Source organism: Sapajus apella, unplaced genomic scaffold, assembly GCF_009761245.1.
Source record: "Sapajus apella isolate SASKATOON/1434 unplaced genomic scaffold, GSC_monkey_1.0 scaffold137, whole genome shotgun sequence".
Lineage (NCBI taxonomy): Eukaryota > Metazoa > Chordata > Mammalia > Primates > Cebidae > Sapajus > Sapajus apella.
In genome coordinates, this window is record NW_022437077.1 from 707161 (window position 1) to 731630 (window position 24470).

Sequence of the window (24470 nt, forward strand, 5' to 3'; positions counted from 1 at the left end):
CCTCAGTCGCTCCCTCTGGAAAGTAGGCACACTAAAATCAGTTCTGCTCACTCCAAAGTCTGAATAGCCCCCAGAAAGGATGTGAAAATGCCTATCAAGCACCTTCTGTTGAGTGTCTGTCCTTTCATTTCTTCTAATAGAACCTATCAGATCTGGGAAGAGCTAAAGACGCAATTACTGTAAAGGGCTTACCCAGCACCCACACACAGTACGTGCTCAGTAAATGCTGCCTGCTCCCGTCAGTGTAATCTTCATTGCTGAGCCCAGGGGCTAGGGCTCATAAGATCAGGACCAGGGCCCTAGGCTAGACCACCGTGGTAGGATCGTGGCTCCATCCCTTGCTAGATGTAAACACATGGGCAGAGAAGTTGCCGAACCTCTGCGTGGTTTATTGTTTCTAAACAGGGTCATTGGGACACACAGGTGAGCTAATGCACCCCAAAAAGCATGGTTTGGTGCCTAACGAGTAGTAAGCCCTCAATAAATAGTTGCTTTGTTCTTGTCTGTGGCTTGCACTGAGGCAGAATGACCTTGAGCAAGTCACTTGAACTCTCTGAGCATGGTAAACTGCGCCACACATAAACAGTAGTTGTTGCTGCCTCTTAGGGCAGTGTGTAGAGTTTAACGAGGGAATTGCAGAACAGTGCCTGGCGTGTAGTAAGGGCTCAGCACGTGTCGCTATCCCGCACATCAGTGATATGACACTGAGGCCATGAGGGAGAGTTGCCCAGATGCTTGGGGAGAAACGCCCAGCATTGCAGGGCTGTCAAAGCATAGCCATGTCCACGTGCCTTCTCATCTCCCGCAGGCATTCTCTGAGATGACCTAATCTGCATCCGAAATTACAGATGGAGAGAAGGAGGCTCCAAAAAGCCAGTGAGTCAGCCTGAAGCTGCTGGCTTGTCAGTGGCGGAGCTGAGGTTTGCACCGCTCTCTGTGACTCCTGGTGGTCTTGTTTCCCTGAGGCTTCACCTGCCTTGTTTACCCTCCTCCTTCCAAGTGGAGGTCTCATGCCCATGTGTTTCTTGGCCTTGGCAGACAGGGTTTCTCTTGGGTTCTCTCTCTTCTTACCAGGTTGGATCCTTTCCCTGCTGGTGTGCTCCAAATTCCTTTCCCTTCGGGATCCGTATATATGTGGCACCTGAAATCATTACCTTTATCCCCAAATGGTGGACTTAAAGTGGCTTTAGATCACTGTGAACTTTCTAACATAATGAGGGCAAGGAACGTAACAAACAGCTGCCAGTAGTAGGTGACACTAGATATGTAGACAGATAGACAGTAGATAAACAGATAGATAGCTCTTCATCCACCCAGACCTGTCTATCATCTATCTATATATCTGTCTAACTCATCTGTCTATTTATCTATCTCAAGAGAGAAAGGGAGGGAAGAAGGAAGGGAAGAGAGAGATTACTCAGCGTTATGCCTTGTACCCAGCACTTTACCTACATGAACTTATTTAATCCTTCCAACAATAACTCTATGAGGTTGAAACTCTTATCGTTATTATCATCACTCCCATTTTGCAGATGAGGAAACCAAAACACAAAGTTAAGTCATTTGCTCCGGAAGCTGTAGAGGCAGGATTGGAACCCAGGCACTGGATGCGAAGCTCATAACCCATAGGCTTGTTTGCTTCTTGGCATCAGGTCAGGATTTCAAACCCCAGCTCCCAGCTCCCTGCCAGTGGCTCTTTCCCCTGACACTGAAAGCTTTTTTTTTTCCCTTGGGGGATGGCCTTCTTCCAGGCAATGTCCACTGTGGTGATTCTGTGATGCTGTCATTCCCATGTTTTCCATGAGTGAACTGAGGCTCAGAGTGGGGAAGTCACACCAGTCCTGAGTGCCTGAGCCGTGATGCTTCAAATCCGACATGGCTCCAGAGGCTCTAGCACCGTGCAGGATCAGTCCTGGGCGAGGAGAGGCCATAAGGTTTAAAGCTTGGCTTCTGCCTTGCTAGAGTTTAAAATTCAGTACTTCACAGCCCCAGCCCTGGACACGCCTGAGGAGCGGGACCCTAGCAGGCAGCAGGAGGACACTGCTGTGGGCAGCTGGCCTCAGTCCTGTATCCAAAGTGCGGGCCAGCCAGCTCTCTGCCTGGCATGGAGCTACCAGCACCTGCCAAGAACCAGGTCACTGCCCAGTGCCCTGACAAAAAATGCCAGTTGCAGCCCAGTAGGAAGCTGGGGCAAGGGGAAGGGGAAGGTGGTGGTGGAGACAGTGTCCTTAAAACTCCTGCCCTGGCTCCCGGAAAACAGACCATTTCTCTTTCTTTCCTTTCCCACAAGAAGAGGGCAAGTTGGGGGGTCAGTAGGGAAAAAGTTGCCTTGTGTATGCCAGGAAATCATTCTCCAGCTCAAAAATTAACCACCTGACATGGCATTTTCTTTCTCTCTCCACCCTCCTCTCACCTCTGCGTGTTTTGCTTGCAGACTTTAATCCCTGTGGTCATGTATTGGCTAAGCCTGAGAAGCTGGGATTTCTTTGGCAGAGGGATCATAAGGCTTCCTGTAAGAAAGCCAGACCTTGGAGCATATGTCTGGGCTGGGTGGGTGTGAGAAGGACTGAGGTGGGGACCAAGACTAGGATTAGGGTGGGCCACATGAGGTAGTCGGAGAGCAAGATCGAAGGAGGAGCTCACTCGGGGCCGTGCACAAGCTTCACCCACATGGCAGCCCTGCTCCCAACTCCTGCTGCCTGATAAAGCTCAGGACACAACGATCTTTCAATGAACTAAGAGAAAGCACAGCCTTAACTTGCACAATCTGCCTCTGGCTCACTGTGTGACCTCAGGCAAGCCACTTTCCTTCCAAGGGCAACCATTTCCTCTACTGTATGTACTAGAAGTTAGATGAGACCATGGTTCCTCCACTTCTTTCAGCTCTATGGACATTGACACTCTTGGAGCAAATAATTCTTTATTGTGAGGGGCTGTCCTGGACACTGCAGGGTGTCTGGCAGCATCCCTGCCCTATACTCACTAGATGCCAGGGGCACCCTCCACCAGTCATGACAATGAAACCTGTCCCCTGGGGGACATAGTCACCCCCTGTAGAGAACCACTGGATTAAATGATCTCAGCTTCATTCTGACTCTCATATTTTAAGATTTAAGAACAACATTTTTGAAGCCCACCTTTATGAAATTAACTGTATTATTAATAATAATGTTATTTAGTACAACATAATATATTTATTGAGCTACTGTATCAATCACTGGGTCAGTGGTTATCTTATATTAATAACTATCTCTCCGAGGAAGGTTCTATGGTCATATGTCTACAGCACACAAGGAAACTGAAAGTGAAGAGAGTTAACACGTCCACAATCAACAGCTAGAATGTGGAAGAATTGGGTCTTGAATTCAGGCTCCTCTGATTCCAAATTCCATTGTTTCAACTGTGCATATTTGTTGTACAAAGATTAGAAAATACAGATATGCAAAAGAAAACAGCACTTTCTGATCACAGAATTACTAGGTGGGAGGCACCTATGGTTTAAGTTAGTAGAACAAAGACTTTTCTATTCCATTCACCTTTCTGAAGCAGTGTGAAAACAGCCACAAAAGCAACAAAAGGAAAGAAGAATATGCCGTCTTTGATGAAAGAAGGAAAGACCGTACTCCCATCTTCCCAGCATATGGAGAAGAGCTGACCATGGCAGAGGACTTTGACCAAATTGCAGACAGAAATCAAAAGTGGCACATGTTTCTCCAGATCATGGGCAGGACTGGGAGTTCTCCAGAAGTGTTTTTGAACTCCAACACTTCCTAATACTGGGAAAGCCTGGAGCATGCACGTGAGGGAGAGTCCCTGAGATGCATGTGACAGTACAGCATTTAGATGAACTGACTGAGGAGGCTCCAAGACCCTTGTCAAGAAGTGGGATGTTGGCATGGCAGGTGGGAGAGATTGTGGATAGTGGTCACCCGTATGGCTGGAAAGGTTCTAGTTTTCTCTTCCAGTCAGTCAAAGAGACATAAATGCTAAAGAGACACCAAAGAACTGTGACCTTCTTGGGTCTTCACACTGAGTCAGGGGCTCCAGCTTGCTCAGAGGAGATGCATATTAGGGACCATGTTGGTGAGAAAGCATTCTGAGACAGTCAACAGAGCGTGGATACCTGGGGGCCAGCCTTTCCCCACACTTTCCTCCAACAAAGAACAGTCTTAAAAGAATGACCCCAATTCTATAATAAGCAGCCAGCATGAGATCTGCCAAAATGAGAGTGTGAGAAATGAAAAGGAAAGAAACACAAAATAGGAGAAAAAAAGAATAAACACTAGAAGATTTGTGTTATGAAGTAGGAGAAACTATTGGACAGAGATTTTTCTGTTTCATATATAAAAACAACATTGCCTGCCTAAAACAAATCTCAAAATAAGAAACAAACAGGGCAAAGAAGAGACATTAAGAAGCAGAGGGTGGTGAAAAGGCAGCACGCAGGAAGTGGAAGAGGGAAAATAAAGCGATTCTATTATAAATGCTCTATTAGAGCAAAATGGGGAAATATTAAAAACATAGAGACATGATATACAGGCTGAAAAGATTGAACAAAATCAAGTGAAAAAAAGAGTAATAAAGGATGAATGAAAAAGAATCAATACGGAAGACAGAGGAAATCCACCATCAGCATAATTGGTGTTACTGAAGAGGAAAATAAAACGGGAAACAATATTGGAATCTTTAATGGAAGAAAATTTCTCCTAAACAAAACTAAAACACATACAGGTTGAAAGAACATACTATCTTCCAGAAAAAAACATATAGACTCTCATCAACACCAAGACAAATTGTGGTAACATTAATGGACTTGAAGCTTAATCAAAAAACCTTAGGGATATCTAGACAAAAAATTCAAGTGAGCTATAAAGGGGGTGGGGTGGGAGAAATCAGCCTGGCCTCAAATTTCTGCAATAATTAAATATCTACTAATTCTCAGAGAAAAAAACAAGAATTTCACAGATATATCACTTTTGTATTCAGAGAATGCCTTCTTCCAAAAATATACACATATTTGTTGTTGAAATTTGGAAAACAGAGCATATAAGAAAGAAATCAAAATTTATTCATAACCTCATCCCTAGGATAGAATTGTCAATCACACACTTCAAAATGCTTTCACAGACATTTGTCCTAATGGAATCCACTGTGAGGTAGACATCCCAATATTATCATTTCTAATTAGAAGATGAAGAAACTTCGGCTCAGAGTGTTCAGTGATTTGCTGCAAGAATTCAGCAGCAAAACTACCTATGCCCAGGCTTCCTGGCCCTTGGGCCTGAGTTCTTTAGAACAGCTCCATCCTATAAAACTTTCTGTGATGTTGGAAATGGTCCGTATTTGCTCTGTCCAAAATGGTAGACACTAGTCCCCTGTGGCTGTCGAGCACTTGAAATGTGGCTAGTGTTACTAAGAAACTGGAATTTTAAATTTCTTTTGATTTTAAAGAACTTGAACTTAAATGCCACAGGTGGCCCAGAGCTCCCCTGTTTAGACAGGCCAGCTCTGGAAAGTTCCTTGGCATTCTTTCCCCTTCAAAGGCAGCTGACCGCATTCCATTTCAGCCTCCCTCCCAACCTCTTCCATATCAAGTTCTTTGAGTCTGGCCTCTGGGATCAGCCTTGATCATCACGACTAGGCTTCTTGCTTGCGCCACCTGTCTTCTCCAGGTGCAGTCTCTGTCAGGCCTTGCTGTCAGTTCGTTCAGCCCTAGAGATTTTAGCTGGGTCCCACTGGCTTCTGAAGGCAGAGGGAATAGTCTAGGAGTTGAGCCATGTTTTACCCGGAGCCGCTACTCCTTTTTCCCTGGGCCCATTCAGCAAGATTCTCCCTCCCCAGATGGAGCCTCTGGACAGAAACGAGTGGCAAGAAGGCAAACTGCTCACCCTGGGTTGACCCAGAAAATGAGTCTGCAAAATCAGACACCTCCCTCAACCTCTGAACTCTGAAGTTAAAATAGAAAGGAACAGTGCCTCGGGGCTATGTGGCCCCGCACTCCTTCCTGCCTGAATCTGCCCTTGAGGGCCCAGGGGAAGACTCTATTTTGTAAACACACAGGCTGAACCTCAGTGTGGCCCTGTGGCTGGTGTGAGTTCATGAAACAGGGGGCCCAGAGGCAGAGGCAGCTGGAGGTGCTGTTGGGTGCAGTAAAATCATGGACCCTCCTGGACTCCCCTCTGTGGTTCCACTGTTTCAAAACCAGGGCTGGGAGCGATGAGATCTACTCTTAGGCTCTGCATGGTCCTGAAGATATCACCCATCCTCTCCAGACCTCAGTTTATATCTTTAAAATGGGGATTTTAAAATGGAACAGGGGTTTTTAGCATAGAGCCCGGCGATCCCGACTAATCTGTCAACACCTTGACATTACATTCAGTATCCTGTGTGTGTGAGCACTTTTCCGGGGTTTTCATTAATTACCGCAGGGGTCCTTCCTTCTACTAATACAAATCACTTAAGTGAAAGGTCATAAATTGTGACTATGGGTTGGACACCACCTGCAGATGTAGTTTTTGTGTTTTTTTTAATTGACCCACAGTTTCCTTTTAATGAGCCAGTCTTTTAAAATTGTGAGATTTCACGTAGAAGCACAATTTCAAGTTTCTCTTGAAACATCAGGAGATCTGGCATCACGGGACCCACATTACGGCATCACAACAATCAGAGGAGCTGAGCAGCAGTCGCTGTCCTCGTGGCAGGAAAGGCCCCCGTGGTCCCCACTTCACCACAGTCCCCACCCCTCCCTATTGCCCTCATGACACTGAAGTCCAGTCCAGCTGTACGTTACCATTAAGCTTGGGCATTTTTATCCCCTGCTAAAATGATAATTTTCTGTACCCACAGCATTGTTGGAAGTGCAAATCAGACTTGAGAAAATGTGACTTTTCTGACACCACCCCACATTACTCATTCAAGTGTCCCCTGCATCTGAGTTTGAAGTGGCTGACTTTATATCATTTATTCATTCATCTAACAAATACCTATTGAGGCACTGAGGACAGAGGTGAACAAAGATAAAGCCCTGTTTGCATGGTGCTCATGGTCTGCAGGGAGGAGAGAGAGATAATAAGCGAATGAAGGAAAAGTAAACTTCGGCTCGCCGTCAGCGGCTCCACAAGGACGGAGCCGGACAATGTGCAGCAGACCACAATCAACAGTGTGATCAGAGACGGACTCCCTGAAGGGGGGACCTTTGAAGTGAGGGCTGAACAGCAAGGAGCCAGCCAGCCAGAGACAGGAGGGGGGTGGGTGGCGTCAAGAGGGCCAGGCAGAGGGAACAGCAGGTGCAAAGACCCGGAAGTGGGAACAGGCCTGGCCTGCTCGTCCTGAGAGCCCACCATTCAGCGTCTTACAGGCAGGCTGCAGTGCTCTAGTCCTTGCCTCTAAGTCCCCTGAGAGATTTTTGCTCTCCGGAAGTTAGTTTTGTTCTTAAGGCCTGGCAGAATGGGAAAGTGGGGGGATGAGGGGCAGCAGCACTTCCTACTAATTCTCCATCAGATGTCTGAATTCAGCTGGCAAATCTGAATCTATTTACCCACAGGAAGCTCAGCAGAGTGACTGCAAATGGGGACACTCGGGCCCTGCTCCAGTCCCTCTCCACCAAGGTAATAAAACACACTCTTGACCCACTTGCTGCCAGAGCCCCAAGTGGGCCAAAGATTGACTTCCCAACCCCTGCCATTTCTCTTGGGTCACCTCACCAGCTGACATGTGCTGTATCTGGAGTCATTTCTTCACACAGGGCTGAGTTGACATCCTGACAGGAGCATCCAGAGAGAGAGAGAAGAGAGAGGAGGGAGAGAAAGTGGGGGCGTGATGAAAGGGGAGAGTGGAAAAAGAGAGAGGGAGGAGGAAGGAGGGGGAGAGAGAAAGGGAGGGGGAGGGAGAGAGAAAGGGAGGAGAGGGAGGGGGAGGCAGAGAGAAAAGACGGAGTGGGAGTGGGAGGAATGAAGGAGGGAGAGGAGAGAAAGGAGGGAGGGAGAGGGGGAGAGAGAGAGAGAATATTGCAAAGCAACCCTTGCAGCCAGAATTTATTTATTTGTTATTTTTTTTTCCATTTATTTATTTTATTACATTTTAGGTTTTGGGGTACATGTGAAGAACATGCAAGATTGTTGCATAGGTACACACGTGGCAGTGTGATTTGCTGCCTTCCTCCCCATCACCTACATCTGGCATCTCTCCCCTTGCTATCTCTCCCCAGCTCCCCACCCCCCACCGTCCCTCCCCTATTTCCCCCCAACTGACCCCAGTGTGTAGTGCTCCCCTCCCTGTGTCCATGTGTTCTCATTGTTCAACACCCGCCTATGAGTGAGAACATGCGGTGTTTGATCTTCTGCTCTTCTGTCAGTTTGCTGAGAATGATGGTTTCCAGGTTTATCCATGTCCCTACAAAGGACACAAACTCATTGTTTTTGATGGCTGCATAATATTCCATGGTGTATATGTGCCACATTTTCCCTGTCCAGTCTATCATCGATGGGCACTTGGGTTGTTTCCAGGTCTTTGCTATTGTAAACAGTGTGGAGCCAGAATTTAAACCACAACCTTTCCTCCCATTTATGTCATGTACAGAATGAATACATTGCACAAAAGGACTCACAGCATGTCACCTCCAAAGCAGTTGGATTCAAATGTTTACAGCAGCTTATTCCGTGGTAGCCCCAAACTGGAAATAATCCAAATGTCCACCAGCAAGAAAATGTACAAATAAATTGCCATCTATTCACAGAATGAAATACTACTCAGCAGTAAAAAAGAATGGACTGCTGATACACGCAACTGCCTGGAGGAATCTCACAGACATTATGCCGGGCAAAACAGCCAGACACGCTTCAAGCTCATTCTTGTTGGTAAAATTAAAATTAAAAAACAACCAGAGACAAAAGTACATCCTGTAGATTCCATTATGTCCCAGAACAGGCAAAACCAATCTATAGTGATAGAAATCACAGCACTAATTTGGAGGGGATGTGGGAATTGACCTGAAAGTGGTATGCAGGAACTTTCTGGAGAGATGTAAATGTCCTGTATCTTGATTGGGATGGGGGTTATATGAACATATGTTAGAACTTTTATGTAAACTGTAGCCCAATGACTATAGCTCATGACTTTTTTTTTTTAAGTCATGTTTATTTTTTTCTCCAACTATTGCTCTAAAATATTTTCAGCGGGGGAAGTTCTTTTTCTATTACTTGGACAAAACCCCCTGCAGACACATGCCTTTTCCTATCACTCTTGAGATGTAATTAAAATTCTCCAATTACTTTAATACACAAACATCATCTCAATTCAGAAGCTAGAATGGTCAGTTCCAGGTGATCATCAAAACGTGGAACTCAATTTGAAGTGAAATCCTTTCTGCTCCCCTTCCTGGGGCTTTACAGGCGTGAAGCTGGGAAAGAAACAGGAAAGAGAGATCAGTCTCCTGAGTTCCCCCTTACGATCTTACCTCCTCTTCTTCCTTATTAAGCAAGGTTTGTGACAGCCACAGTGAAAGAAGCCAGGGGGCAGGAAGAGTGCAGGGGCACAGCAGGTACCCAACTCCTGCCCCCCGGCTTCCCTTTACAGCAGACACTTCTCTCGTGAGCATTACAGCGTTGGAGGACTAAAGGGTCCCCCCGCTTCTCAGGACACTTCACAGTCCTTCCCTTGGGTTTTTTCCCTGGCTTCTCCTCCTCTGGTTCCTGGTTTCCTATACATGGGATCTCCCTCAGGGGTTCTATATCACTTAGGAGCAGACCTCTTAGGCAGTGTCTTAAAGAGGCCTTGGGCTGAAACTCTCACCTCATAACCACATCTGATCTTTAGAAATACTTGGGCTTTCCCTCCTCACGTCTTTGGAAAGTTGTCCCAGCTAGGATTGAGGGATAACGCACAGGATGTTAAGTTCACTTTCAGATGAACAAGAAGTTGTTTTTAAAGTATAAGTATATCCCAAATAGTGTATGGGATATACTTATGCTAAACAATTATTTGCTGCTGTCCATCCTAATACTGATTGGATATTTGGGAATAGCTTGCCTTAGCTGTCCCCATCTCCCCCTTGTATAATAGCATAACACTAAGAGCAGCTTGCCTGGTGTCTACCTAGTGACAGAAATCACAGCACTATTTTGGAGGGGATAGTAGCAGGCTGTCCCCTACTCTCATCTCTGTGACTCTGGTCAGGTGACTTATTTCCTCTGTGCTTCAGTTGCCTTATCTGTTAAATGGAGATAATCATGGAACGTACTTCATAGGGCTGCTGTGACAATCACAATTAAACTGAGATCATATGCAGGTACAATTGTTTGGGCAGTGTCTCTCCTACAGCAAGTTCTCAGTGGGTATTGACTATTATTAGTATTATGATGATAGTGATTGTTTTTGCCATCACATGAAGAGAGGAAGCTCTAGAGCCTATAGATAGGTTATTTTCTGGAAAAACAGAGACAGAACTAGAAGGATAGGGTTCCTGTGAATGAAGGATTGAGAGGAAACGGGATGGTTATTATGAGTATGCCTTATGGGAAACAATGAGGCAGAGATGGGGAGTGACGGAGAAGCAGGAATGGAAAGGACAAGCCGGGGAGCTTGAGAGAGGTACTCCTCATCTAGAAATGCAAGAGATTTTCCGGCATGCTAGAGAGTAGAGAGGAGGGGGGCATTTGGCAAGAACACCCACCAATTATGCAGAAATACAAAGTGATAAAGAGAAAACTCTGATCAGACCACCACCTGGGTTCAAATCCTGACTGCCTCAGCAGCTGGTGGGCAAGTTATCTGACTTTTCTTGTTCGCCTCAGTTGTCCCATCAGTAAAACAGAGCTAATAATCTCTGCCTCAAAGGATTGTTGTGAGAATAACATGAGTTCATAAATGCAATTACTTGGAAATTACTTGCTGATTAATTGCAAGCGATCATTATACTTTGAGTCCCTTATATGTTTAAGAAAGAAGAGTTTACTAATCAGAATTCCTGTTTAGACTGTGCAGCTTGTAAGCCACAGCACTACCCTGGGACTGAATTACCTGGGACACAGTGTTATATGCATGACTAAATTGATGACTTTTTGTAATTTCTCCCCCCAAAAGAGGGGGCAAGTAATAGTACCTCCCTGAAGCCAGATGTGTTGGTGTATGTCTGTCATCCCAGCTGCTTGGGAGGCTGAGATAGAAGGTTCACTTGAGCCCAAGAATTCAAGACCAGCCTAGGCAACATAGCGAGACCTTGGTTCAAAAAGAAAAACAGAGTAAAAAAATGTCTCTCTGAAAAGGTTGTTAGGGGCATTAAATGAGTTAATACATATAAGATAGCTGAAACTTAGAGAATCCTCAAAAAATGTTGGTGATTATGATTGTCATTATACTGCAGTTATTCTCCTTCATAGTGATGGGAAGCTGGATAGAAAAAGGAACTCACCAGAGCTCGTCAGAATTGGTTCCAGGTGACTGCCTATCACCATTCTCAAACGTTCTATTCTATTTTCCTTTCTTTTAATGCCCCTATCAGGATCACCCAGGTAACAGGGTTATCCTTTCCTCATAAAATGGATTGGGAAATGTTCCCTTTTTCTCTGCTCTTGAAAGAGTTTGTGCAAGATGGGATTATTTATTCCTTCAGTGTTCGATAGAATTACCATTGAAGCCAGAAGGGCTTGGAACTTTTTTGTGGGAAGGTTTTTAATGATTGATTCTGTTTCTTCAGTAGACACTGAGATATTCAGCTTTTTAATTTCTTTTTCTGATAGTTGAGAACGGTATGTGTTTATCAAGAAGTTTCTCTGGTTATTTGAAATTATCCAAGTTATTGGTAAAAAAGTTGTTCAGACTATCCCTTTTGTATCCCTTTGATATTGTAAGATCTGAGCCATGTCTTTTTAAAATTGTTGTCATCTGTTAAGTTCTGACCTTAGAGTGTCCCTAGCAGGAAGCTATATTGCCTTCTTAAATTTGTAACTGGTGCTATTCATGAGGATCACACACACACTAGAAGGATGGGGTTCCTGTGAATGAGGGATTGGGAGGAAACACACACACACACACACGCACACACACGCGCGCGCACACACACACACGCACACACACACAACATACACCAATGCCTGTTGAGTTAGAGGAGCAAATTTGCAAGGATCCCCTACTGCTCCAGAAATCCACCCTCGTATTTTAAAATACAATCGGCAAATAAATTCTCAAGTGCCTGCTGGACAAAAGGGAGGCTCTGACCTTAGGAATCTGCAAAAGCCTTTATTCTCTAAGATTTTGTTTAAATAGCTCTTTCTAAGATAAGTGTTCCCTGCTCTCTCCCTTTATCCTCTAAGTTAAGTTAAATACTTTCCCCTAGGTGTCCCTAGCTTACTTATAACCATATCTGCAATGGGACATGTTGGTCCCATTGTAGTTATTTAAGTCTGCATCCACTGCCTGATCCCAGACTCTGAGCTCCTCGAGGGCAGATGTTCTCTTACTCATCTCTACCTCCTGAACTTCCAGCATGGTGGCCAGCAAAGAGTCAGGGTCACAACCGACTTATTCATTCACTCATTCCACACTCTCTGATACCAACCCCCTCAGTGTGTTGGGCACTGTGCCAAGTGCTGGGGACACAGACGTGAACAAGACAAAAGCAATGGGGTCCCTCTTCTCAGGGAACTTTCATTGTAGTCGAGGAGACAGCGTCCATAAATCATTTTGAATGGATGAACCTTTGCGGGTTACAATTTGGCAGCATTTCCACCCTGTTTTCCAGGGAGCATAAGTTGTGGAGGATTTTAAGAAATATTTCAATCTGTGGTCAAATGTATTTTGGAAACTTTGGGTTGGACAAAGTCAAATAAATGTATGTACTGCATGATTTGTCAGCCCTTTCAGTGTACTATTTATGGATTTTTAGGGGAGTGGTAGGGCGAACAGTTCCTGAAAAACTTACTTGGTTTTAGAACCCTTTCTTGTAAAGATACCACGTGACCTTGGATGTGCTGTGCTGGGAAGTTCCACAAAGACTTTGCTTGAGACCTCCTGGGTGGCCCCCTAGCAGCTGACTCAGCTGCCAGTTATTCTATCCGTGCAGAATGTACTCAATATATTTTTCTGGATTTGGAGTCACAGCTTCTTCTATTCCAGAACCATCTATAAGATGAGAGAAGTTCAAAAAAATGGAATTAAAAGACAAAAATAAAAATATAAACTTTGTTTCTCAACATAAGCCACCTCAAGTTGTAGACACTTTTATAATGATGATACCAGCTATTTAGTCCATCCTTTATTTATTTATTTTTTTGAGACAGAGTCTCACTCCATCACCAGGTGCCAGGCTGAAGTGCAGTGGCGAGACCTCAGCTTACTGCAACCTCCGCCTCCCGGGTTCAAGCAATTCTCCTGCCTCAGCCCCCCGAGTAGATGGGACTACAGGCGCGTGCCACCATGCCCAGCGAATTTTTTTTTTTTTGTAGTTTTAGTAGAGACGGGGTTTCACCATGTTGGCCAGGATGGTCTAGATCTCTTGACCTCATGATCTGCCTGCCTTGGTCTCCCAAAGTACTGGGATTACAGATGTGAGCCACTGCGCCTGGCTAGTCCATCCTTAAAGAACTAAGAGTCTGGGGAATTTAACCATCTCAATGCCATCTGTTTTTGCATTATTAAGAAAATGGGTCCTCTTTAAAGATTTTTAAAGATTAGAGAAGAAAAAGAAGTCAGAAGAAGCCAAATCAGGACCATAAGACAGATGCTTAATGATTTCCCATTAAAACTCTCACAAAATTGCCCTTGTTTGATGAGAGGAAGGAGCAGGCACATTGCTGTGGTGAAGGACTGGGAAGCTTTCCCTGGCATTTTTCTGCTAAAGCTTTGGCTAACCCTCATGAAACTCTCATAATGAGCAGATGCTATTGCTCTTTGGCCCTCCAGAAAATCAACAAGCAAAATGCCTTAAGTATCCTCCCAAAAATGTTGCCATGAATTTTGCTCTTGACTAGTTCACTTTTGCCATGACTAGACCACTTCCAACTCTTGATGGCCATTGCTTTGATTGTGCTTTGTCTTCAGGATCACACTGGCAAAGCCATGTTTCATCTCCTGTTACAATTCTTAGAAGAAATGCTTCAGGATCTTGATCCCATTTGTTTAAAATTTCCATGGAAAGTTCTGCTCTTGTCTGCAACTGATTTGAGTGCCTGCTATGTGCCAGGCACTGTTCTTGGCACTGAAAACAGGATCCCTGCCCTCCTAGAGCTTGCATTCTAATAGAGGAGAAAACATATAGAGCTTAACCGGTTACACAAAAGAACATGAAGCAGGATAAGGGGCTGGAGACAGGGCGTCATGCTGCTTCTGTACCAGGAGCCAAGACTCAAGAGGAGAGGTGGCTCCATCTCTCCAAAGCTGTGTGTCTTCAGGAAGGCCCTTTTGCCTCTTTGAGCTGTGGAAACCAATTGTCCCTAGCTGATACTCAGGTTCCCAGCCTAAGAAGGCCAAAGTGGCCTTGGCCAGGTCTGAAGCCTTGGGTCCACGGCTCCCCAGGCAGTGACTAAAGCTCTGTAGGCAGAATGTTGGGATTCCAGGAGCTTCTCTTAACAGGGTGCTGTTTATTGTGCCACTGCTTCCCCACATCCTTACTTGCGGTGCTGGGAATACCTGGGACAGGCCTGCCCTCTGTTTGTCTCTGTGGAATTCTGGGATGATGGCCGTTGGCTCTGAGCACACATTGAAGATTTTCCACAAAAGAGGGCTTTTTTCCACAAAAGGGCCTCCGCTTCTTGTGGGGGGAGTTTTGGGGTTCTGGAAGCAACTCTGACATTCACCTGCTGACTCTCTCTTCCCCTCTCTGGTCCCAGTCTCCACATCTGTGGAGCCAGGGAAATGATAGGGGCTTGGTGATGATCTGATGATCTGCCATTGAATTCCCAAATCGTGGAGGCTTAGGGGCTGCCAGGGTAGGTGGAAGAGAGGGAGAGAACAGAGAGGCCCATGGACAGCTCCTCATCCCACTTCTCCAGAAAAGGGCCTTTTTTTCTGATTTTTACATTCAAGGTGTCTGTTTTATATATTGTGATCCAATATATGATTTTGCTTGAACAAAGGGCTAGGGTTTGTAAGTATTTATAGACTCTGGTCTTGTGATTCTCAAAGGCATCTTACCTCTGAGATGCAGGGATCTGCCTGATTTGGGAAACTGAAAGAATGGTGACAGATCGAAACTTAGGGATTTTTTAATTGTGGCATTTGATTCTATATTATTGCTTTGCTTTCAACCTTTAACGTGTGTGTCCAATAACCTAGGTTCTTGGGATATTCATTTCAAGTTGAGTTAATTTGTTGTACAGTCATTTTTCTCTGGACCCCAACAAATACATTTTAGGTATTCTGAAGGATAACTTTGTATTAACTCTGACAGCTTATTTAATTTTTTCTCTAAAACAATATATCTTAGGTCAATAGGAAAATAGGAGGTGCTGTACAGAAATTCCCTCTGTGGGAGACTTGTGCACATCTGTAAATTTCATGAGTGAATGTGAGCACTGATACAAAAGCTAAGGGACTTGGGAATCTGGACATTTTCCAATGTAGGGTGTTTTGAGCAGAGTCTCGGGATGTGTTTTTTAAGATATGGAAACTGGTGACAGTGTGTCTTCCCCATCTCAGTAAATGACAACACTACCTTCCCACTGCTGAGACCAGCAACTTTGGAATTGCCCTTGGCTTCTCTTTCCCTCACATATCACAACAGATCTATCAGCCAGGCTGTCAGACGTGACCTTGGAAATAGATCGAGAATTCAGCTACTTCTCACTACCTACACCACAATGTACACTAGTGGCCAGTGTCTTTCACTTGGATTGTTGCCACAGCTGTCTGATGGGTCTCCGTGGTCCCTCCCTGGCCTCCCTGTAAGATGGATTAACTAATCACACGTCTGCCACGTAACTTGATACCTGCCCGGTTTCACTGAGTGTATGTTCTATGAGGGTGGCTCTTAGGATGATGCTTTGTTTGGTGTCCTGTGAACATGGAATAAAGTCAACAAAACTTATCATGAGTAGGAAGTAAGAGCCATAAGATGGCTCCAGATGGGACCAAATCCCAGAAAAAGTTCATGTTTCCTAGAACATGCAAGATCGCTGCCTTGAGAGGACATAAGAGAGCAAGGGCAGGGCAGGAATAGTTTCATTCCACCAGTGACCACACAGATAATAAGACATTAGGTATTATGAATCCTGTGGGACACCGATGCATCAGATGTGAGGTCGTCATTATCACTCTCATCATGAGAACAGGTGTGTAGTTTGACAGGTTTTGATAAATGTGCACCCTAATGTAGCTACCACTCCAATGTAGGTCTAGAACATTCCCTTCAGCCCAAAAGGTTCCTCTGTGCTCCTCTGCAACCCCTACCTACACCCCCACAACATAGACTTTCCACCCTAGCCCTGGCAACCACTGTTCAGACTTAATTTTGTCTGCCTTTTATTGATTCTAATATTCAGCTGAGAACAGCAGCAGGGCACTTGCGTGAAGGTCTGGCTGTGGAGGTAGATTGCCTTGGTCTACCCCGGTCTGTGCAGCCTTGCTAATGACCTCCTTGCATCTCAGTTTCCTAATCCATCCAGTGGGGATAATAATCATACCTATTTCCCTAGGACTTTGTTAGGAATAAATAGCACTTAATAGCCCAACAGATAACAGCTACCGTTACTGTTTGTGGAGTATGCATTTTGTGTTGGGCATTGTGCTAAGTACTGCGTAAGGATGTGGCAGCTGCTCCCTGTGCCCTCTCCACGTCCCCGCTGGTGCTCACCATTCCCGCACACACCAGCAGCTTCTTACTGCATCTGAGATGCTCTGAGGGAGCATTTCCTCCGGCTGCAGGAGCGGGCTCAGGCTGCACATAAGGAGGCCAGAAGTGCTAAAAGTTAATCATACGTGTCCCACGTAACTTGATATCTACCTCAACCAATGATGGCCAGGAGTTGGCAGATAAATGCTTCAACTTCCTTGCCTCCAGTTGAGACAGCTCTAAGGCATGGTCTGCCCTGTCCCCCAGGGTTCTCCATCAGAATTGAGCTCCAGGTGTCCACAGTGGTGACTTTCTCATGGGACACTCTCTGTATAGGGTTCCTGCTGTTTCACTTCCCCAACGTCCTTCCAGAACCTCCTGGGATCCCCTATCGAGTAAATTATTCTCATTTTCATCTTTATCTCTAAGACAATAGTGTATTTCATTTAATTCTCAGACAGTCCTATGTGGTGGACCAAAATAGCTTCCTCATTATATAGGTGAGCAAAACGAGCCTTAGAAAGATGATATCACCTGCTTAAGGTCAATGCCTTAAGGCACGCACCTGCTCCGCTGTTGCCCTGAGAATGAGCCGGGGCAGACCCCGCCCCGGGCCTCCTTCCGGGTCTTCCCGAGCCTCTCAGACCCTCTGAGCATGCCTCTTCTCCTGCAGGAAGGCCGCTGCCTGTTCATCATCCTGCTCATGGCGGTGTACTGGTGCACGGAGGCCCTGCCGCTCTCGGTGACAGCGCTGCTGCCCATCGTCCTCTTCCCCTTCATGGGCATCTTGCCTTCCAGCAAGGTCTGCCCCCAGTACTTCCTCGACACCAACTTCCTCTTCCTCAGCGGCCTGATCATGGCTAGCGCCATTGAGGAGTGGAACCTGCACCGGCGAATCGCCCTCAAGATCCTGATGCTCGTTGGAGTCCAGCCGGCCAGGTAAGAACAGGTAACAGGTCCAGACTACAGTGGGGAGGCGGAGGGACCGCCGCTCTGAAGCCTATACCTGCTTTTCTTGGTTTACTCGTCCAGGCCAGGAAACTCATCAGTTCCTACCATTCATTCCTCAGCTATTCAGCAAGCACCCGCTGCATGCTAGACACAGCACTAGGCCCATCATGGGGAACTTTTCTCAGAGGTGCAGAAGAATTACCTGGGGAGAGGGTTGAGATCCTGACCCCCAGGCCCCACACCCCGGGATTCCAGTCCCTCAGTTTTGGAGGGGGCTACACTGAGCGTATGACCCGGACTGCTCAGGGCTGAATCCCAGATGACCTGCTCTGAAAACTGACTTAACGTCTGTCTGCCTGTAAATAGGATGTCGTGGCACCCGCCACTACATTAGATGAGTGAATGCAGGTAAATCCCCTAGACTTGGGCAGGCAATGCTGGCTGTTAGCATTCTTGTTTGCTATTTACCTGCCTAGGTAATGAAGGTCAGATGGGAGTTGAAGGTGGGGGAGGCGAAGGAGGAGGGAAGATGGCCTTGGAGGGAAAGGGAGGCAGGGTCCAATCCCAGAGAGCCTCAGGCCCTCTGGCTAGGATTTCGGCTTTTATTCTTAGAGGATTGGGTGGCCTTTAAAATAGGGGTGTTATTTTCATCTTAATTTTTGTTCCATGAACCCCTTTGGCATTTGGTGAATCTCAAGGATCTTCCCAGAATAACGTTTTTAAATGCATAAAGCCCATCAGAGTTTGAAACAACTACAGCAAAATGCAATTACCTAATTTTTTTTTAAACCCAGACACCTGTGCCCTGGTGCCATCGAAACTACTTAATTAACACAGCAAATGGCAAGACCCAGCAATGGGCCTAATCACACCCATAATGTTGAGCAGCTTTGAGTGCCGATGATATTTCAGGACGTCTGCAATGATTATAATGTGACATAAAAATGTCAGGGATCTTGCCAGGTGCAATGGCTCACGCCCTGTAATCCCAGCTCTTTGGGAGGCCAAGGCAGGCAGATCATTGAGGTCAGGAGTTCAAGACCAGCCTGGCCAACATGGCGAAACACCCGTCTCTACTAAAAATACAAAAAATTAGCTGGGCGTCGTGGTGCTGCTTGCAGTCCCAGCTACTCAAAAGGCTGAGGTGGGCAGATCGCTTGACCCCAGGAGGCGGAGGTTACAGTGAGCCAAGATCACGCCACTGCACTCCAACCTCAGTGACAGTGAGACCTTGTCTCAAAAAAAAAGAAAGAAAGAAAAAGAAAAGGAAAGAAAAAAAAAAAGAAAACGTCAGAGATTTTTTTGGGTGTGACAGAGCCTCAGGCACTGCTCATACGCCTGAACTTTGTTGCCTGTTTATCACTGAAGGAAATGCTTAATTTGATTAGATGTTAGCAAAATGAAGATACACATTTCCCCCCAATCTAGTTCTGAATTATATCCATAGACTTATTGTTATAAACCTGGGCTTTAAAGGGTTCTAAGCCAGGGAGGGATATGGCCAGATCTGCTTTTTTAAAGATTCCTCTTAGCTGCCTAGCAGAGATCAGATGGGAGGGGACGGGTGTGAGAAGTTGATACATTCCAGTTAGAAGACCACTTAGGGTGTCCTAACAAGAAACAGTAGCAGCTTAGACTAGGAGGTGGCAGTGGAGATGACAAATTGGATATATTTGAGAGCTGTTTGGGTGATAAAATCACATCTATGGAACTGATTCCAATGCCAAGTGGAATTTGATCTCCAAGGGCACACCATGGTGTGAGAGCCCACATGAGAGGTAGGCAGAATAGGGGGACACTTCCTGGAGGAGGTCATGACATTTGAGCTTGACTTTGAAGAATGAGTAGGGCTGCTCTTAAACATATTCTAAAGTTACAGTAATGAAAACAGTAAGACAAGTCTGGAAACAGATTTTTGAAACACAGAATAAATCTAAAGGAAATCCAAATCAGTAGGGAAGGATTCTCCAATAAATAGTGGGAGCTGGGATAATTGGTTTGTTCCATGAAAAAAAATCTCTTTACATCTTACTTTGTACTATGCATCTCAGTAAATTTCAGGTGGATTCAGAGTTCAATATAAAGAAAAAAAAAATCCTGAGGCTTAGATTCTGTTGGTGGGAATGGACCAACCAGAAGCAGGGAGGCAGGAGAGTTAAAGTGTGTTGGATGTTACTGAGAAGTTCAGCAGAATCTCAGCAGGGGGTGGCTGGTAAGAGTGGGAGGAGCAAAGGGGGAGGAAGCTAGGAAGGCCATGAGAGAAACATGGTGGAATGTCTTGGTTCCGGGGCAACTTTATTCTGAAATGGGTGTCATTGAGGATTTGGGGGCAAGAAAAAGAAAACATCAGGCTAGGGATGTCTTTAGAACCTGGGTACCTGTGGACAGTTCACTTAAATGCATTGAACCCCAGTTTTCCTAGATCTGAAATAAACCTCGTGAGTGGATTTGGTTTCTGCTTGGAGTCTCAAGCTTCCATCTGTAAAATGGATGGTTGGATTCCTCAGGGATGGCAAACTGGGACCACAGGATCTCTTGGGTCCCGGCCTCTGGATTTGCCTGTAATGCCATCTGTTCCGCAGGCTCATCCTGGGGATGATGGTGACCACCTCATTCCTGTCCATGTGGCTGAGCAACACCGCCTCCACTGCCATGATGCTTCCCATTGCCAATGCCATCCTGAAAAGCCTCTTCGGCCAGAAGGAAGTTCAAAAGGACCCCAGCCAGGAGAGTGAAGAGAACACAGGTGAGGCTGTGCAAAGGCATTGGGGCCAACTCCACCAGGGTTTGGAAGTGGGAGTGGAATGTTCAAAGGGAAGGCCAAGGGCATGCACACTTATTGAGTACCTACTGTGTGTCAGGTGTTTTAATTATGATAATGACTGACCGTCAGATACAAAATCATGTACCTTGTTTTGTAAAAAAAATTTCTACTTATTAAGCACATACTATATACTGAGCACTGAGTTAAACTCTTTACATACGTTATCTCCCTCAATTCTCAAAACAGCTCTATAAAGTAGGCACTATAATTAAACTGTGTTCTACAGCATTCAAAGAAATGCTCAGCATCACCAGCACTGAGAGAAATGCAAATTGAAACAATGACATTTTAATCAATGAGACAGGCAGAAATAAGAAAGCTGGTGAATCCCCATGTCGGCAGAAATGGGAACCACAGGAACTCTTGTGCACTGATTGAAAGACTGTAGACTGGGTTAGCATTTCTTAAGGATCTTCTGTAAGGATTTAATGTCATTAAATGTGTTTATACTCTGTAACCCACAGTTTTGCTCCCAGACACCAAAGGAATTCTCCCATAGGTCCAGGAGGGAACACACACAGTGATATTCACTGTAGCGTTCTCTGTGTGGGGGGAGTTGCTGGCTACGTGGGCTTTATCGCTAGTACAAGCAAAGGCAAATATGGTGGGTACACACCATTGAGCATTACGCTGCTTTGAAAGGAGAGGGCCAGTATGGTGGCTCACACCTGTAATCCTAGCGCTCTGGGAGGCCAAGGCAGGTGGATCACAAGGTCAGGAGTTCAAGACCAGCCTGGCCAGCATGGTAAAAACCCTATTTCTGCTAAAATTACAAAAATTAGCTGGACATGGCACATGCCTGCCATCCCAGCTACTCGGGAGGCTGAGGCAGGAGAATTGCTTGAACCAGGACCTGGCAGGTGGAGTTTGAAGTGAGCCAAGATCACGCAGCCTGGGATACAAAGCTAGACTCCATCTCAAAAATAAATAAATAAATAAATAAAAGAAAATAAAAATAATTAGTGAACTAAATAGTTCTATAAATAGATCTCATAGAGCAGTTATGATTGGGGGTAAAAACTAGAATGAGATCTAGAACACAACTTCAATATGTAAGCTGAAAATACACATGAATAGCAAAACATTTTATAAGAAATGTGTAATGAAAAGCTACACAGTAAACATATCGGAACAGTTGCTACAGAAAGGGTGAGAGTGGGATATGGGGAGAGAAAAAGCTAAAGAAACCCAATCAATTATAGAAAAGAGAAGGTTTGTGCAGTAAATAGTGATAATGTATTATGAACAGAGGGATTGGGTTCCCTCAATCCTCTGAAATTGTGTTCTTAACAAAACAAAACATACACAGCCATTGTATTTTTAGGTGACTACCTACAGGCTCTGAGAGGGAGATGATTTTCCCAAATCATGTAATGAAGTTAAAGAAGCTCAGGATCAAGTCAGAGGCACAAGGATGTCATGACTTTTCATTGGCGACTCTGTGGTTCCCTTGGTCTTACGGTTTGCAAAGTAGCTGCCACATCATGTCACTTTAAAATATCTTACCTTTAATTTCTATAACTGTCTTCTAAAAGGAAGCTTTGAATCGGTACATACGTGGGCAGAAATGGCTGGTTTAACCCCAGCATCGACTCTTCCTTTGTTCTGTTAGGAAAGGCTGAATCTCCCAGCTCCCCTTTGATTAGATGTGGTCAGGTGACTAAGTCTGGTCAATGGCCTATGAGTGGAAATGATGTGTGCAGTTTCTGGGCTCTGCCCTTCCTGCTGGATGGAATGTGAATATGATGGCACCTGGGATCCAAAGACAGAAGCCACATCTCGAGAGATAGACGGCAGATCTGCCCTGTGGCCTTGTGTCATTTACCCCAAGGAACACGACAAGCATTATCCATGAAACCATAGGTTTGGGTGTTAGTTCCATTTTTTCAAATAGGAATTAAATTAAATATATATTTGTTAAAATTTAAGTGTTGATCCATGAACCATCGAAGTTCATCTCACTGACAGTCCCATGATTATTTCCCTGTCATACCCTAAGGGGTCCTGCTGATTTTATTTTCACGACAGTCCTGAACACTGGAATTGATTATATGTACTTTGCAGATGGAGTTTGGAGAGGTGAGATGATGTGGTCAGAATCATAGCATTGATCCAGTAGCAGAGCCAGCTCCACGCAAGGGCAGAGTCTTCCACGAGGAAGGGAGGAGAAGCTTTATCACATGGATTAACAAACTTTCTCTATAAATGACCAAATAGTAAATACTGCAGGCTTTGTGAGCCGCTCTGTTGCAACCACTCAACTCTGCCCTTGCAGAGAGAAAGCAGCCACAGACAAAACAAACAAGCAGGCGTGGCGATGTGCCAACACGATTTTATTTATGCGTGCTGAAATTAAAATTTTATATAATTTTCACATCAGGAAATATTCTTCTATAGATTTTTTCCAACCATTGCAAAATGTAAAAGCCATTTCTAGTTGGCAGGTCACACAAGAACGGGTGATGGGCTGGATCCGGGGTGCATATTGTAGGTGGCTGACCCCTGCTGTACAATATTGGCTTTCTTGATTTTCAAACTGTTTCCCCTAAGAGAATGGCCTGACGGTCACCCTGAGGTGGCAGCAAGCACCTGGGCCTCTGCCCTTTCCCCCATTTCAACCCTCGTTAGGCTCACTTTATCCATTTTATACACTGGACTTCCAAGCAATAATAACCAGTGTTTACTGTGCACAGACTCTTAGGTGGGCCTTGTATCTGAATGAGATGGAGCAAGCATCGACCTCATTTAGAGAAACGGAATTGAGGAAGGAATTGAGAAGAGTACCTCCCACCCCCGGTTACCCAGTTTCCAAACAGTGGCTCTGGTATTTCGAATCCAGGCTGGCTGACCAGAGCCTGCGCTCTCAGGCTCCATTATTCTGCCCCCCACATGAGACTCTGAAAGTGGCCAAGCAAAGTACTGAAAGCCAAGTCCTTCATTATGAAGATGAAAAATCTGAGACTCAGGAAGGGGAAGGGACTTGTCCAAGGCCACACACAGTGGTGGCCGTGCAGTGAAGTCCGGAGTCTTTCCCCCCATGCTGCAGGATGTCAGGAGGGAGGGGACCCTGGTGGCTGGGATAGATACCTACCTTTACAGGCTGTGGGATCAGGGAGCAGGAATTGGTTAATGATCAACCCCTAAGACCTAAAACAAGGCTAATTCCAATGCAAAGAGAGCTATTCACTTTCACCAGTTCTGAGCTTTGACCAGGTGGCAGGAGGTGAGGACAGGGGTGGAGGGAGTAGAGATTCTGCCAGTGGACTAGGAGAGGGACCGGGAAATTCCTCGGGGCTTTAGGTTTATGAGGACATCTGTAGCAGCAGCAGCAACCATAATTATAATGTGAGCAAGGCTCTCATGTTCTGAGCAACCACCACATGCCAGATACTGTGCTAATTTGTGTGTGTGTGTGACGGAGTCTTACTCTGTCCCCCAGGCTGGAGTACAGTGGCACGAACTTGGCTCACTGCAAACTCTGTCTCCTGAGTTCAAGCGATTTTCCTGCCTCAGCCTCCTGAGTAGCTGGGATTACAGGTACATGCCACCATGCCCAGCTGATTTTTTGCAGTTTTAGTAGAGATAGGATTTCACTGTGTTAGCCAAGCTGGTCTCGATCTCCTGACCTTGTGATCCACCCACCTCTGCCTCCTAAAGTGCTGGGATTACAGGGGTCAGCCACCGTGCCTGGCCTGTGCTATTTTTTTTAATACTCATTAGCTCATCTAATCTTCATAATTGCACTAGGAGGTAATGATGCTCATTATATAGATAAAGAGACTGAGACTCAGAGAGGCAAAATGATTTGCCCAAAGTAACGTGGTGATTTGCTGAGTTCCGTCTGAATCCAGAATCTATGCTTCTAAGCACCTTGCCGTGGGGCCTGGTACAGAGAAGGCAGAACCTAGGGCAGGGTGGGACTATCTAGATAAG

At 45.4% G+C, this 24470-nt stretch overlaps 1 protein-coding gene across 6 annotated transcripts in view; it reads left to right on the forward strand.

Annotated features, from left to right (window-relative positions):
- SLC13A3 (solute carrier family 13 member 3) overlaps window positions 1-24470 on the forward strand; it is an 84463-nt gene that overhangs the window by 18131 nt on the left and 41862 nt on the right. For all 6 annotated transcript variants that reach the window (XM_032263668.1, XM_032263671.1, XM_032263673.1 and 3 more), the window contains exons 2-3: window positions 17436-17701; window positions 20296-20459. In XM_032263668.1, coding sequence (XP_032119559.1) covers window positions 17436-17701; window positions 20296-20459 — 430 coding nt within the window. The remainder of the gene's footprint in view (window positions 1-17435; window positions 17702-20295; window positions 20460-24470) is intronic.